This window comes from Paroedura picta, chromosome 5 (assembly GCF_049243985.1).
Source record: "Paroedura picta isolate Pp20150507F chromosome 5, Ppicta_v3.0, whole genome shotgun sequence".
Classification (NCBI taxonomy): Eukaryota; Metazoa; Chordata; class Lepidosauria; order Squamata; family Gekkonidae; genus Paroedura; species Paroedura picta.
The window spans coordinates 99,698,407-99,711,850 of record NC_135373.1 but is presented as its reverse complement, the minus strand read 5'-3'; the positions used below and the strand labels follow the sequence as shown (position 1 = coordinate 99,711,850).

Genomic DNA, 13,444 nt, shown 5'->3' with positions numbered 1-13,444 from the left:
GGGTTTCCCCAAACCCTGACTGAGAAACCCTGGCATAGAAGCTAAGGCCTCCTGGGACTGGGTTTCAGAGATTTACTGTCTGTCTGGTGTTCCTTTAGTCACCATAGCTAATAGCTGTTGATAGCCCTATCTCCTATCTGCCTAATACAAACCTATTCCCCTTTTATAGCCACCCTTACATCATGTGGCAGCAAATTCTACATTTTAATCTCTTGTTAAGTATTTCGTTTTGTCCATCCTGAATCTACTGCTCATCAGCTTCATCGGATACCCTCAATTTCTAGAATTTTGAGAGAGGGAGAACCAGTTCTCTCTTTTTACAACATGCATAATTTTATAAATAGGGTTGGCCAGAGAAAAAGCGGTTCACATTGGTTTGTGATTTCTGTCTAAACCACAAACCATATTGAACTGGGAGCCCCACAAACCCCATTGAAAGGGGCCATAATCTGTTTAAACGGAGTTTGCAGGAGGCTTGGAAAACATCTGAGTGGCAAAGAGTAACCTGCTCCCTGCCACTCCTGTTTTCTTGTGTACTCTCTTTAAACTTTCATGAAGAACAAAAAGCAGTGGAACTCTGAGTCCCTTTAAACCCCTGTTTTCTGCTCTGTCCAAGAAATAACATGTTGCTTTGAAAGTTTGTGAAAGTTCTTGATACCTGTCATGAACTTCAGTTCACAAATGACAAACAAGACAAAATTCATGAGAAATTTTGCTTTGAAGTTCAGTTCATGTGCATGCCTATTAGTAAACCTCTGCCATAGTAAACCCCCCCTTACTCATCTCTTTTTTAACCTGAAAAGTCCCAGACTCTTCCTCAAAGCAAAGGTGATGTAATCTTTTAATAATCTTGGTTGCTGTCTTCTATACTTTTTTCCAGCTCTGCAATGTTCTTTTTTGAGATACAGCTATCAGAACTGCACCCAGTATTTCAAATAAGGCCATACCATGGATTTGTGCAAGGACATTATTACAGTGGCTGTTTCATCTTCAATCCCTTTCCTAATAATTCCCAGTATAGAGTTTTCCATTTTTATTGCTGCTGCACACTTGCATTGAGCTATGACCCCATGGTTTCTTTCCCTCTCAGTCTCAGCAAGTTCAGATCCTATTAGCACAAACTTGGGTTTTTTTTAAATTCCAGTGTACATCTTTTTAAACTTATTTAAAGTGAACTTCATTTGCCTCATTGTTTCCCATTTAACCAATTTATGGGGATCCTCTTGGAGCTCTTTACAGCTGGCTTTCATTCTCACCTCTCTTATCTACTTCATATGTACTATGAGTAAATCTGTAGACCTTTACTGTCACCTTGGTCACCTTTTGTTTCTAAATTTTAATGCCTAAGCAGTTTTAGGTGTCTCATTGGGCAGGCATTCCAACACCACGATCATTTTTAGTGAGCTATCCACCACATTCCTAAGATCTTTCTCCTGGCCCCCCATCACTATCTCAGACTTCATCAGTGTATACAGAAAATTAGGATGTTTGTCCAATGTGCATCACTTCGCACTTAGTTAAACTTTCCCCTGCTGTTTTTGTTACTCGTTCATCTGGTTTGTTGGTGGGTGAGGCAGGGTTTCCAAATATGGAAGCCATGCTGATTCTTCTTCTGCAAAGCTTTCTTCTAAAAGAGAAAGAGAGAGCTTTCTTCAAAGCTTTCTTCTAAGAGAGCCAGTTTGGTGTAGTGGTTAAGAGTGTGGACTTCTAATCTGGCATGCCGGGTTCGATTCTGCACTCCCCCACATGCAACCAGCTGGGTGACCTTGGGCTCGCCACGGCACTGATAAAACTGTTCTGACCAAGCAGTAATATCAGGGCTCTCTCAGCCTCACCCACCCCACAGGGTGTCTGTTGTGGGGAGAGGAATGGGAAGGCGACTGTAAGCTGCTTTGAGCCTCCTTCAGGTACAGAAAAGCGGCATATAAGAACCAACTCTTCTTCTTCTTCTTCTTCTTCTTCTTCTTCTTCTTCTTCTTCTTCTTCTATACAATTTTGTCTTTATTAACTCTTTTTTATCAATTCACAAAGGACAGGTTTTAAACTAACTGTTCTGGGTCTCTTTTTAGAAAAACACCATGACCTTGTATTTTCCAATCTTCTGGCACAAATACTGACAAATTGCATATTTTTTGTTAGAAGATCAACAGTTTTATTTTTGCATTGATAAAGAAATCTGAAGTTATACTATCTGGACATGGTGATTTGTTAATTTTTTATTTGTCAAAGAACTGTAAAACTTCTTTGAAAACTTCTGTTTGATTAAATACTTTATACAGCCTCCCTGAGAACATCTCAGGAACAGTGGTGTCAGAAACAAAGAATTCAATTTGTTTATCTACAATCTCCCTATTCTCCTCCTCTCACATCTTTGTTTCTAATATATCTAAAGAAATTCTTGTTCTGATGATCCTAAAATTTATGTTTCAACACCCCACCCCACCCCAAGCTGAGTGACCATGGGCTTGCCACAGCAATGATAAAGCTGTTCTGACCGAGCAGTGATATCAGGGCTCTTTCAGCCTCACCTACCTCATAGGGTGTCTGTTGTGGGGAGAGGAAAGGGAAGGCGACTGTAAGACGCTTTGAGACTCCTTCGGGTAGAGAAAAGTGGCATATGAGAACCAATTCTTCTTCATTTGCTTTTGCCACAATTTTGTGCTTCCTTAAACTTCCCTGATTTAGCTAGGCTTCTGCTTTCTAAACAGCAATTTCTTGCCCTTTCTTGCCCTTTGACTCCACTCAGTAACTGCAGTAGCCTCTTGTTGACAATTTTTCTGCCATTCCTTCTAACTGAGCTATTATCGTGAGTTTAAATACTCTCCAAGCATCCTGAAGAGACTTGTGCCTCCAGACTCTTCAGTTTTCATTTAATTTATGCCCTAGTTTGTCACAATTCGAGAATACATTTCCTTATTCAATGTGAGAGTAGCTAAAAAACTCCATTATTACGTTGTCTTGCCTAATATGCAATACTAACATTAAACACATGCAGAATACAAGCCAATAAAAGATGCCTGTGGCTGAACTAGAAGTGACAAGTAAATCCACATGCATTTACATACATTGTTGCCTGTTGATGTCTACAGGAGCTATTTCTTAACAAAAATGGAGGGTAGAGGCTAGGGAAGGAGAACCCTGCCTCCTACAGCCCATTCTCTCACTATGCTTCATAGATTTCAGCACTGGTAGTTTAGCTCTGTTACTGGAAGTGAGCAGAGCTGTGGGACAACTCAGCATAGTAAGATACAGCAGGGACAGGATTTACCTCCCTATGTCCATTGACTGCATTTTATGTTCCTCACTCTCTGCTTTAGATGTCAATGGTTGGACATGTGTACAAATCAGAGGCCCCCACGCTTTTTTAGCCTGTGGTGCATTTGGAATTCTGACATGATAACAAAATGGCTGCCACAAAATGACTGCTGCAGGAGACAGAGGCAGCCACAAAATAATTACCACAGCTTAACTTCAGTAATACAGTATAAATCTTTGTGCTGTGGGGACAGCTGATGCCAAAGCACATTTAAAAAAATCTGCACAGCCAATCAAATCTCCAATAGTCAGTCAGTAGCCTTGATGTGCAAAAGGCCTACCTGGCTCTGTCCACTTCCTAAAAACACTTGGGGGACTCCAGAGAAGGCGTGAGCAGATGCTGTGACACCCATAAGCACCATATTGGGGATTCCTGGTTATAAATATTTATAGATTCCCTTCCCTTCGTCATGTCTAGTCTAGCCTATGGCAGGATGTCTTGGCAGAAAGCTATAAAATTATGCTTGGCATGGAGAGAGATATTCAAAATAAACAATGGTCCCTCTATAAAATTGACTGTTGCTAGACTCAGACAAAAAGGAAGCATCTCTTTACACAAAAACATAATTACCTTGTGTAGTTCCTTATGCCGAGATGACGTGATAGCTACTAATATAGGTTGGTTTTAAAAGCATAGGAGAACTTCGTGGAGGAAAGAGCTATCAATAATAACCGATTACAGCAGCGAAGAATTTTACCCTCCATGTTCAAAACTGGTAGACATCTAAGCTGTCAAATGCTGGAAGAAAAAGTAGGTGGATAGATGGATATGTTCTGCTGGCCACTGCTGGAGATAGAACTCAGTCTGATCCAGCAAGTCAACCCGCATGTTTTTAAAAGGACAAAGCAGTCATTTTGGCCAATACGATTGTGCTGACAGTATTAATCATACCAGATTGGTGGCTAAGAATTGAGATAGCATCTATGCATCTGCTAGCTGCTGTTGCTAAGAGATGAGTGGGAAGATGAGACCAGCCAGCAGTGAGCAGTTTTAATATCAAGTTGCCTCATACTGAATCAGACCACTGGTTGGTCAAGGTCAGCACTCTGTCTCCCCTGCCTGACAGCAGTTCTTTAGGATCTCAGGTACAAAGTTCTTTCACCTCCTAATGGATGCTAGGGATTGAACCTGAGGCCTTCCAAGGCAGACTGGAGTTCTACCACTCATGACCAAACTAGACATGATGGCATCCTCATAGCTGCTGAAATTACTCTCCCCTGCTGCTGTTTTGGCACTTGAAAAGCTGCCAGCAGAAAGGATAGGAGTACTATGCTGCTTGCCCAATCAGTATCAGGCCTTTGGAGCACTTCAAATGATTTCAAAATGGCAGCCATGCCATCACATTCATTTGGCCCTAGATTTCAGCCACTCCCCATGTCACAATCCCGTACCATGTTACAGCCACTCCATCCCTCTCCCCCAACAGTATATGAACTAACAGATCCCCCATTTTGCTTCTCTTGGACTTGCAGACCACTGAGAGTGACACTTCCCTGGATGACAGCAGGAGCAACAGCTCAGAGGGCAGCTTGCAGACCACACTGGAGGACAGCTTGAACCTCAGTGACTCACCCCAGTGCACGCTGGACCTCCCAGTAGCCCTGTGCCCAGTGCCAGCAACAGCCGCCCAAAGAGCTCTGGTGGCACCACTTTCCCCCGCCTCTCGACGGCAGAGCTTGAGAGGTCGAGGGATATTTACTCTCCGGAACATCAGGCGGCACCAACGGAGCCACAGCAGCGGTGGAAGCACCAGCCCCGGTTGCACCTACCATGACTCCATGGACCCTTCTGATGAGGAGGGTGCCGGAAGCAGCCTGAGGGGTGGAGGCAACAACCATGAGCAGTCAGAGACCCTCAGCAGTCTTTCTCTGACTTCCCTCTTCTCACCGCCCCCTCCGCCCCAAGGTCTGGCACTTGTAAAGAAGTGCAACAGCACCAGCAGTCTTCATGCCAACCCTTCTTCCCAGGGTTCTGCAGCAACGGAAGCCAAGCAATTCTATTCGGTTGACCCAAGGGGTTTTTTATCCATGCCTTCATGGGTGACGGACTTCTGCAAGAACAGCCCTTCTCCAAGGGAGGGCAAGGTACCAGACCTGGGCTCAGACAAACTTGGGGCTGTGGATTCCAGCTCCCCGGTCCCGCCTGAGGTGGAGCTGGGAAATGGAGTCAGCAAGAGGAACAGATGAGATTCCCTGGGGGCAGGGAGGAAGAGCAAAATCTGAACAAGACAGGGCGTGTTTTGGCTACCATTTCCTGACAGCAGTGCCACACAAGAGGACTGTAGGAAAGGAAACAATCAAACAACGCAAAATATAAATACGTATGTCAGTGTGTGTGCATGTGTGTGGGTGCGTGCGTGTGGAAAACAAAGACTTTTGTACTATACCTCAGAGACACGAGGGAGCGAAAGCAATATGTGAACACCCCACTCATGCATGAGACCACTGCTTCTGCAAAGCAAACAGTGGGAGAAAGGAAATCCAGAGACAGCAGTGCCAGGTTAAAGAGGGTGGAGAACCTCCTGCAGAGTAATTGGCTGGAGGCAGCCATTTACTCCTCGACTATACAAATATATATGTACAGATATACAGAATGATTTATTTATTTTTTTTACAGAGAGCTTAGGACTTTCAGAAAGTGCTAAGCATGAAAAAGGGCAGGGACTTTTGGGAAAAATTAATTTCAACATGAAACCAGAAGGAACCAAGATGGGTTTTATCTCTTTAGGGGAAATCTCAGTGGTTCATACTTCTGTTTGGAAAAACAAAGAACTATTCTCCAGATCTCCGAAAGGGCCATCTAGTTTTGTTATGAAGGTACCTGGGTGGAATACAAGGTCCCCAGCTGGAGTTTAGGGTGGAGGATTTCCTCAGGTAAAGTTAGGATCTTTCCCACCCAGCTGGACAGCCTAGGTTGCCATGGAGAAAGGAGGACCATTCAGAGTTGCTTTAAAACTTGGGGAAGTGAGACTGCAAAAAGTCACATGGCAACTGCTGGATGCTTTGATTTTTTGTTGTTGTTGCTTTTGCCTTTCTTGCCGAGAAAGAAAGCTGCTAAGGGGAAACCACTCTGTGCTGTTAAGGGTTTTTTGGGGGGTGGGGGTTTAGTAAGGGTTTTTCCTTTCTTGCCGTTCAGTACTTGAGAAGAATCTATTTTAGAAGCCCAGAGGTGCAAAAACCATCTCTAGAGAAAAGTATATTATTTTTTACAAATATATCAGATAAAAAAATAAAATATGAGAGAATGTGGATGGGGAAGACAGAATGAATCTCAGATGCAAAGCATAATCGCCCTTCAAGTCCAAGCTGGGGCTCCTATTTTTTCACCAATGAGAAATAAGAATCATCCTAGAACGACTGTTCTTTTTATAGCCTGATAACCTAACGGAATCTGGTGGCTCTTGGATGGCCTTCAGTGCCTCCAGACATATGAACAAGTAGTGTTGGGGGGAGGGCTGGATGTTTGCGTGCATGTGTGTGTGCGCGTGCGTGTAGCTGTTTGCGCATATGCAATACAATGGGTAATTTATTCACTAGTGAATGTCTGGAACGGTTGTCGCTCACCTTGTCTGTGCTTTGCAAATGGAGGGCGGATTGATTACCAGGGAAGTCCAGGGGATGTAATAGGTGGATTGATGAGATTTGCTCAGTCATACCAAGATCATCACTCAGAATCCAAAAGTTCTCGTTCCCTATTATATGACCACCCCCAGTGACTCAGTCCCCCTTTTAGGGTGCCTTTGTACCCAGTCTTTCTTTTTCCACCGCTAACCAAGCCCACAGCCAGGAAGACTGGTTTCTGGAAAGGATTGTCTTTTTTCAGTGTTAAGGCAGGGATAGGGCACTCAGAGAAAAAAAAATTAAAAATCAAGATTGCCAACCAACTCAAAACAAATATTTAAAAACATCTTGGCCTATGTCTTTGATAAATACTTGACCAGCAGGAATCTGGAGGTAGAACTCTTCGTGGCATGGAAAATAATACATTTTCACTTGCTAAGTGTTACAGATCCAAGGGATGTTAAAGGCACAGTTACAGGGACCAGTTGAAAAGTTGGCAACTTATTCTAAAGGGCTTTTGGGGGGAGAAACTGGCAAAAGGAAATGGCCCCTCTTCCTTTCCAAAATGTTCCTCTCAACTGAGAGGCAGATGCCAGAGGGGAGGGGGCAATGGGACCTTTATCCCCAGAACTGAACAGTCCTTTCCTCTGCCACAACCAGTGGGCTGCCCCTGCCTCCGCGGTCCCTTTCTGCATCAACAGCCATGACCAGTCCAGTTAATTTACGGGGAAAGGGTGTTGTCGTTTTGTATTTTTAATATGCTGCTTTGTTCTATATATAAAGAGGCAGTAAATACCAAATGTGTCAGCAGACAGAGGATGGTGAATTCATCGCCTCAAAAAGGAATATGTGTTTCTTAAAAAAAACAAACAGAGCCTGAACTGGGCAGTGTCTGGGAAACAAGAGAGAGCAGGAGTTCTCATTACTTGCAAAGAAGTAATGGTCTGTGTTAATAAAGCAATAACAAGGGTCTTAATTTTTTTTTTATGTTTATTTTGTGCTAGTTTGTGGTGTGCTCCCTGCCTCTTCTCTCTTGAAAGGGGGAAGGCGGGTGGGAGACCAAAGACAGTCCCATAAAGTGCATGCTCTTACCCTGACAGGGACAAGGAAGCAGTCTCTCTGTCACAGCATTATAATCAGAGACTGAGTCGAATCACCATCTCTTCTTCTTCTTCACCATCTCAAGCTGAGACCGATTTGCCCCGCTTGGCCGGGATCCTCCGGCCATCTGTGCTCAGGGGGGAGCAGTCAGATAAGAACTTCAGGCTTAGAACCAAAATCGCATGGTAGCCAATACTCAGCCCATGGGAAACCCAATCTGATACAGCTTTATCACTTCTCTGCACTCACACAGTAATCCTAAAAACATCTTTATGTTAACTGAAAATTTGGAATTGGACTTGAAAAGGGTACGCTTGGCTGCACTTGAAAAGGGGAGACCATTTTTTTTTAAAGTCACTCGGCCACTCACATTTGGACAAAATATGCACCAGTTTGCCACTAACTACTTCAAATGTAGCCTTAAATGATGAGGAAAGGAGCATTAAAAAGAGATGGGATATGTGGTGCCCTTTGAACAGGCAAAAAAGGATGAGGAATTCATGAAGGGAAGATGGTCAGGCTGAAGAGGGGATACTTAGCCGTTTCAGCCCCAGCCAGTTCTCACTGGCAGCTGCCGATCCCCACCCTTGAACACAGGACAAACACGGGGTGGAAAGCCTGTGTTCCTCTCGTATGGCCTATTCTTTTTTTAAAACTGATGCAAAATCAAATAAGAGGGGAAGTTCTAAATCAGTTAGCTTAGTCCTATGCTAGTTTAATTGGAAGCAAGTTCTCTTCTCTAGTGACACTGGGGTAGGGCAAACCTCAACTTTTGGAAGAGTGCCCTTTTTGGTTGCAGGTAGAATCATCTTGCAGAGACACCAAAAGGGAGTGGCTCCTCCCAGCCTTGTAGTATGCAAAATCTGAAACTCTGTTCAGATCTCAGCAATGTACAAATTTCTGACAACATTATCCATATCCAGAAGAGACTGGGTTGGGAGGCAGAATTTCAGAACTGCACAAGGCTTTTATTTTTCTTTCGTCATGGATCCATCAGTTTGGGTCCATCAGCTTCCTGTCTTCGACAGACTTCTCACACTTACATGTTCCAATACATCCCTTTCAGAGTAAGTTCCTGTGTTTCATCTGTCCAGCTAGCACTTTGGACCTCACCATTCTCATCTGCCTCATCCTAATAGCTATGGCTGCTGCTGGGTGCTTACAAGGGGCAGCAGTGTTTCCACATGTGGAGAAGATCCTTATCCTTTCAAAGTATCATGAATATGTCAGCTTTGATCTGCTACTTCTAGGACCATGGGCATAAGAAGTTGTGAAACAACAGCATTCTCACTCTGAATCATAGAATGTCTTGCTGAGGGGAAGGTGAAGGAACCCATTCCTTGGGTAAGAATCCACGCAAGACAGCTCAGAGTCTTCTCTCGTCTTTTCAGCATAAGATTCCTGGTAACTTCACCTGATCACATAACAGAAGTATATCAATTGATTCACTGGTTCATGAAATTAATTTATTTGACTTCAAGGAGACTGTTCACAGACCAGCTTTATGTTGCTCATAACAGATGCCAACATCTTAAGCTGGGAAGCTCATGCTTAGGGTAAAGGTAAAGGTATCCCCTGTGCAAGCACCGGGTCGTGTCTGACCCTTGGGGTGACACCCTCTAGCATTTTCATGGCAGACTCAATATGGGATGCTTTGCCAGTGCCTTCCCCAGTCATTACCGTTTAGGATAAGATAAGTCAAATAACATTGTCTAATTCAGAAGCCAAGGAAAAGCTGGAGTTGTGGGCAGACAGACTGCCACTTGTAGCATTGCTAGATATCTTCCAAGGGCAAGACATTCTAGTTAATACATAGCAGAAGATTATATAAGCAGGAAGTCATAAGGTTTATCATGCTAATAGTGTTTAGTTAGTTAGAAAAATGCCTTGTTCCATAAGAATGAAATTCAACACTGGAGCTTTGAATACAGTGAGAGATTGCGCAAACCAATAATTCTGAAGGAATAGATGCTGAAACCAGAATATTCTGTTCAGATCCCCAGCTACTTCAGTGAATTTGTTAGAATCTCAGAAAACCATCAATTCAACCTTGTCTCCACAATAAAGGTTCTTGGTAAATAAGGTAACATAACTGGCCAGCATGATCTTGTGTACACCTTTTCTCCTTTCAGGCTGATTTATAGAGATCTGAAATCTCTAGGAGTAGTGGTTGAAAGTGATTTTGACAGCTTCACAGTGACCAAATGTCATGGTTTTTAGACTTTCTCAGAATGTCCATAGCAACATCTTTAGCAATTTCCTTTCACAACAGTGCCTAGGTAGAGTGGCAGCAATTTTGCCTGTTCTGGCCCTGAAAGTGTATATACAGATTATCAGATCCTTAGGTTATTTACCCATGATATGCTTAACAAAATTATCACAGCAAACTCCTGAACAGTTCAAATTTGCATTAATAGAACACAGATAAAATCCTTTACTATTTGGAAGAGCTCAGCTGGATGGTTTTACTCAGATGCACACACATGGTGCTGCCTTATATTGATTCAGACTATTGGTCCATCCAAGTCAGTATTGTTTATTCTGATTGGCAGTGGCTCTCTTGAGTTTCAGACAGAGGTTTTCCATACTATCAATTGATTTAGCTGGCGATGCTGAAGCCAAGCAGATGTTTTAACACTAAACCAGGCCTCTCATGAGATGCAACACTTGTAGAGAAGTAATGCCACTTTTCTGACAGCACTGTTACAAAGCTGTCATCACAGCATACTGTAACTTATGTTCAGTCATATTTTCCTCCACTTGCATTCAGTTTTATATTATCTGGTATTATGCACTCCCTGCCTTTTGAACCTATGGCCATGTGTCCACTCTAAAATCTTAAGCACATTAAAGACTTATTTGTAGCCATTGACTCTGCTTGTCCTTTTTATTAATAAAGGACATTGTATTTTCAGACCAAAAATCATGGTATGGCTGTCCCTGCTATTCCTGAGTTTAATTCTGTAGTTGCCACAGGTTATAAAATGCCTTCCCATCAGCTTTCTTCCCTAACGGCATTCACCCCAAGGAGAAAGCATGCAGCAACTGAGATATCAATCAGGCACTTGGTATTTATCTGAACAAAACTTTTAGTGAAACTATCTTCATTAGAATGGAAGGTTTATTATATCAGATGGTTCAAACACTGCATATGGAAAAATTGTCAGGTTTGAAGTAAGCCTTCTCCAGAGGAAAGACAGTCCATTCTTTCTTCTTGGAAACAGCCATTTCAGCAGCATACAGGAACTTCTAGTCTATAAGACAGTTTGGGCTTCTGTTCATACATTTACAAATCATTGAAAGATTGATGTCTTCTTTTCTTCCAACTGTGCTTTCAGGAATAGTGTTATAGTGGATGACTATCTGAAGATTGCTGTTAGAGCATAGAGAACAAAACATACTTGGGATGTATTGCTTGTCTACATCCCACACATGAAAACTGCTCCCACCTGGGCACTTCTGGAGAAAGGAACTTTGGCCTTTCATGTGAATTTCCATTTTCAGTAGAAGCAGGATAGGCTATCTTCACATCAACAACAAGGAAAATAACAGCCTTTGTTATTGTCCATCTCATTCAGCTCCTAGCCTTGGAGATGTCCTTGTTGGTTGTCCTACCCACCCTGCCCCCCTTCATACATTTCAAGTACATTGATATACTTCTCTATTTCAAGTATTCCAGAGTGGCCATTTTAGTCATTACAGAACAATATCAGGAAAATACACTTGTACCTTGATGGTTTTATTTACAGAACCTGATATTTCATAGGCGGTTACTCTTTTTTTTTTCAGCTGCCCTGTTACGAGTTCTTGCACAAACATTCCACCAGCAGATTTCTCTGCTTTGCAGCTAGCAGTCTCAGCAGTACCTGATGAAGCTTCCCAAAAATAAATTAAATATTCAAGATACAACAAGATCTTACTCTACTTACTTCTTACTCTTTGATTCTGTGGTGTTGGCATAAGGTTTTGGGCATAGTTGCTTTCTGAAAAGTTTTATCAGAATCTTACAACAGGAGGATCCATTTCCAGGCTTCTGGATCAGTCTGGGAATCTTTCGTGTTGGTGTCTTTGCAAGCTGACCTTGTCTGTGACCAAGAGAAAATGCTTTCCCAAGTCACAGAAATCACAGACAATACCTTCACCAAATCCCCCCTATTTCTAAATGCACATGCATCATGGTATGTGGCCACCTGGCAATGAATCAGTAGGGGGAAATGGCTTGATCTAGGAGGAGGGGAGGACTGTGCTGTTAGAAAAAAAATCTGTTTTCTCAGTTGTGGGCCTGCAGTGTCAGTCTTCATTGCAGGAGACATTCCATGTCTCTTCTGTTGGAAGGTAGTGCGGCCAAACTGTCAGATGCCAGCCAGCTTATACATTAAATAAAGCCCTTACCCTGAATTCATAAGAGCACAGACAACTTTGCACTATCAACCAGATCCTATTCTTTCTTCAAAATATGGATTTGTTGCTTGCATTTTTGTTTCACTACACAAGTACAAGGCTTCTGGCCTAGGAAAAGGGTTACCATGGCAACTGAGAATATCTTTAGAGAATATTTTGTCTCTCCCTTTTAATTATTTACTAATGGTTTTGAAGAAGAAAAACGAAGCATCTATTCTACCCAGAGAGTGGGTTGTTAAAACACAACATAATTAGTTATATTTTCAAAAAGGGATTCGTGTATCTTGGGTCAGAGTGGGATTTCAGGTCTGTATTTTGAAGGGTCTGCTTACGCCTGATTGATTTTGTTTTTCACAGGGGCTCTCTTGTCTAGTCCCTTCAGTGGGGAAGTAATAGGAAAATGCAGATCCCTTGTTTCTGTGCTGGTGTGGGAATTTCTTAGATCTCAGAAGGTGCTATGGAAGGGTAGAGGTCTCAGTAGAAATCCTTCCCAGTATTGTGAGGTAAACAAAACAAAACAAAATACAAGAAGACAAATGCACTTTGTGTAGAAAGTTTTGAACATTAAAGTATTGCCTTTTGACAAGACTTGCTGTGGTGTGATGTTGTTCCTTCTGCACTTCAGAAAAGGACCCACAGCTGTGATTCCGCCACAGTAGGGGAACTTATGCAAATGCTCTGGTGACTGTCTGCTTCCCTGCCACAGGTGAGATTACCCTGGCTTTTCCAGCTGATGGTCAAGGTGAGGCGCTGGAGTTTATTCACCTTTGAATCATCCCACTTCCAAGCATCTGTAAACCGCTCCTGCGGAGCGGTAAAAATAAAACAGTAAGGGCTAGGTGGGAGGAGAAAGGGGCGGGCTGAATCCATGACAAAAACTCGGAGGGGCCAAGAGGCCAATGGGGAGCCACATGCAGCACAGCTCCCCATTGACCACTTGGCCCGTCCTCAACTCAGAGGTAAGTTGGTCAGGGGAAGAGGCTTCGCCGCTGGGAAAGGAGCAGGGCCGCTGTGTCACCAATGCAGCGGCCCTGCTCCTTTCCCGGCGGTGAGCCAGTGACCTTGC

At 43.0% G+C, this 13,444-nt stretch overlaps 1 protein-coding gene across 8 annotated transcripts in view; it reads left to right on the top strand.

Annotated features, from left to right (window-relative positions):
• CACNA1I (calcium voltage-gated channel subunit alpha1 I) overlaps positions 1–12,959 on the top strand; it is a 361,190-nt gene extending 348,231 nt beyond the window's left edge. For all 8 annotated transcript variants that reach the window (XM_077339439.1, XM_077339440.1, XM_077339442.1 and 5 more), the window contains one exon: positions 4,789–12,959. In XM_077339439.1, the coding sequence (XP_077195554.1) occupies positions 4,789–5,502 (714 nt within the window). In that variant the 3' untranslated portion in view covers positions 5,503–12,959. The remainder of the gene's footprint in view (positions 1–4,788) is intronic.
• Positions 12,960–13,444: the final 485 nt, after the last annotated feature.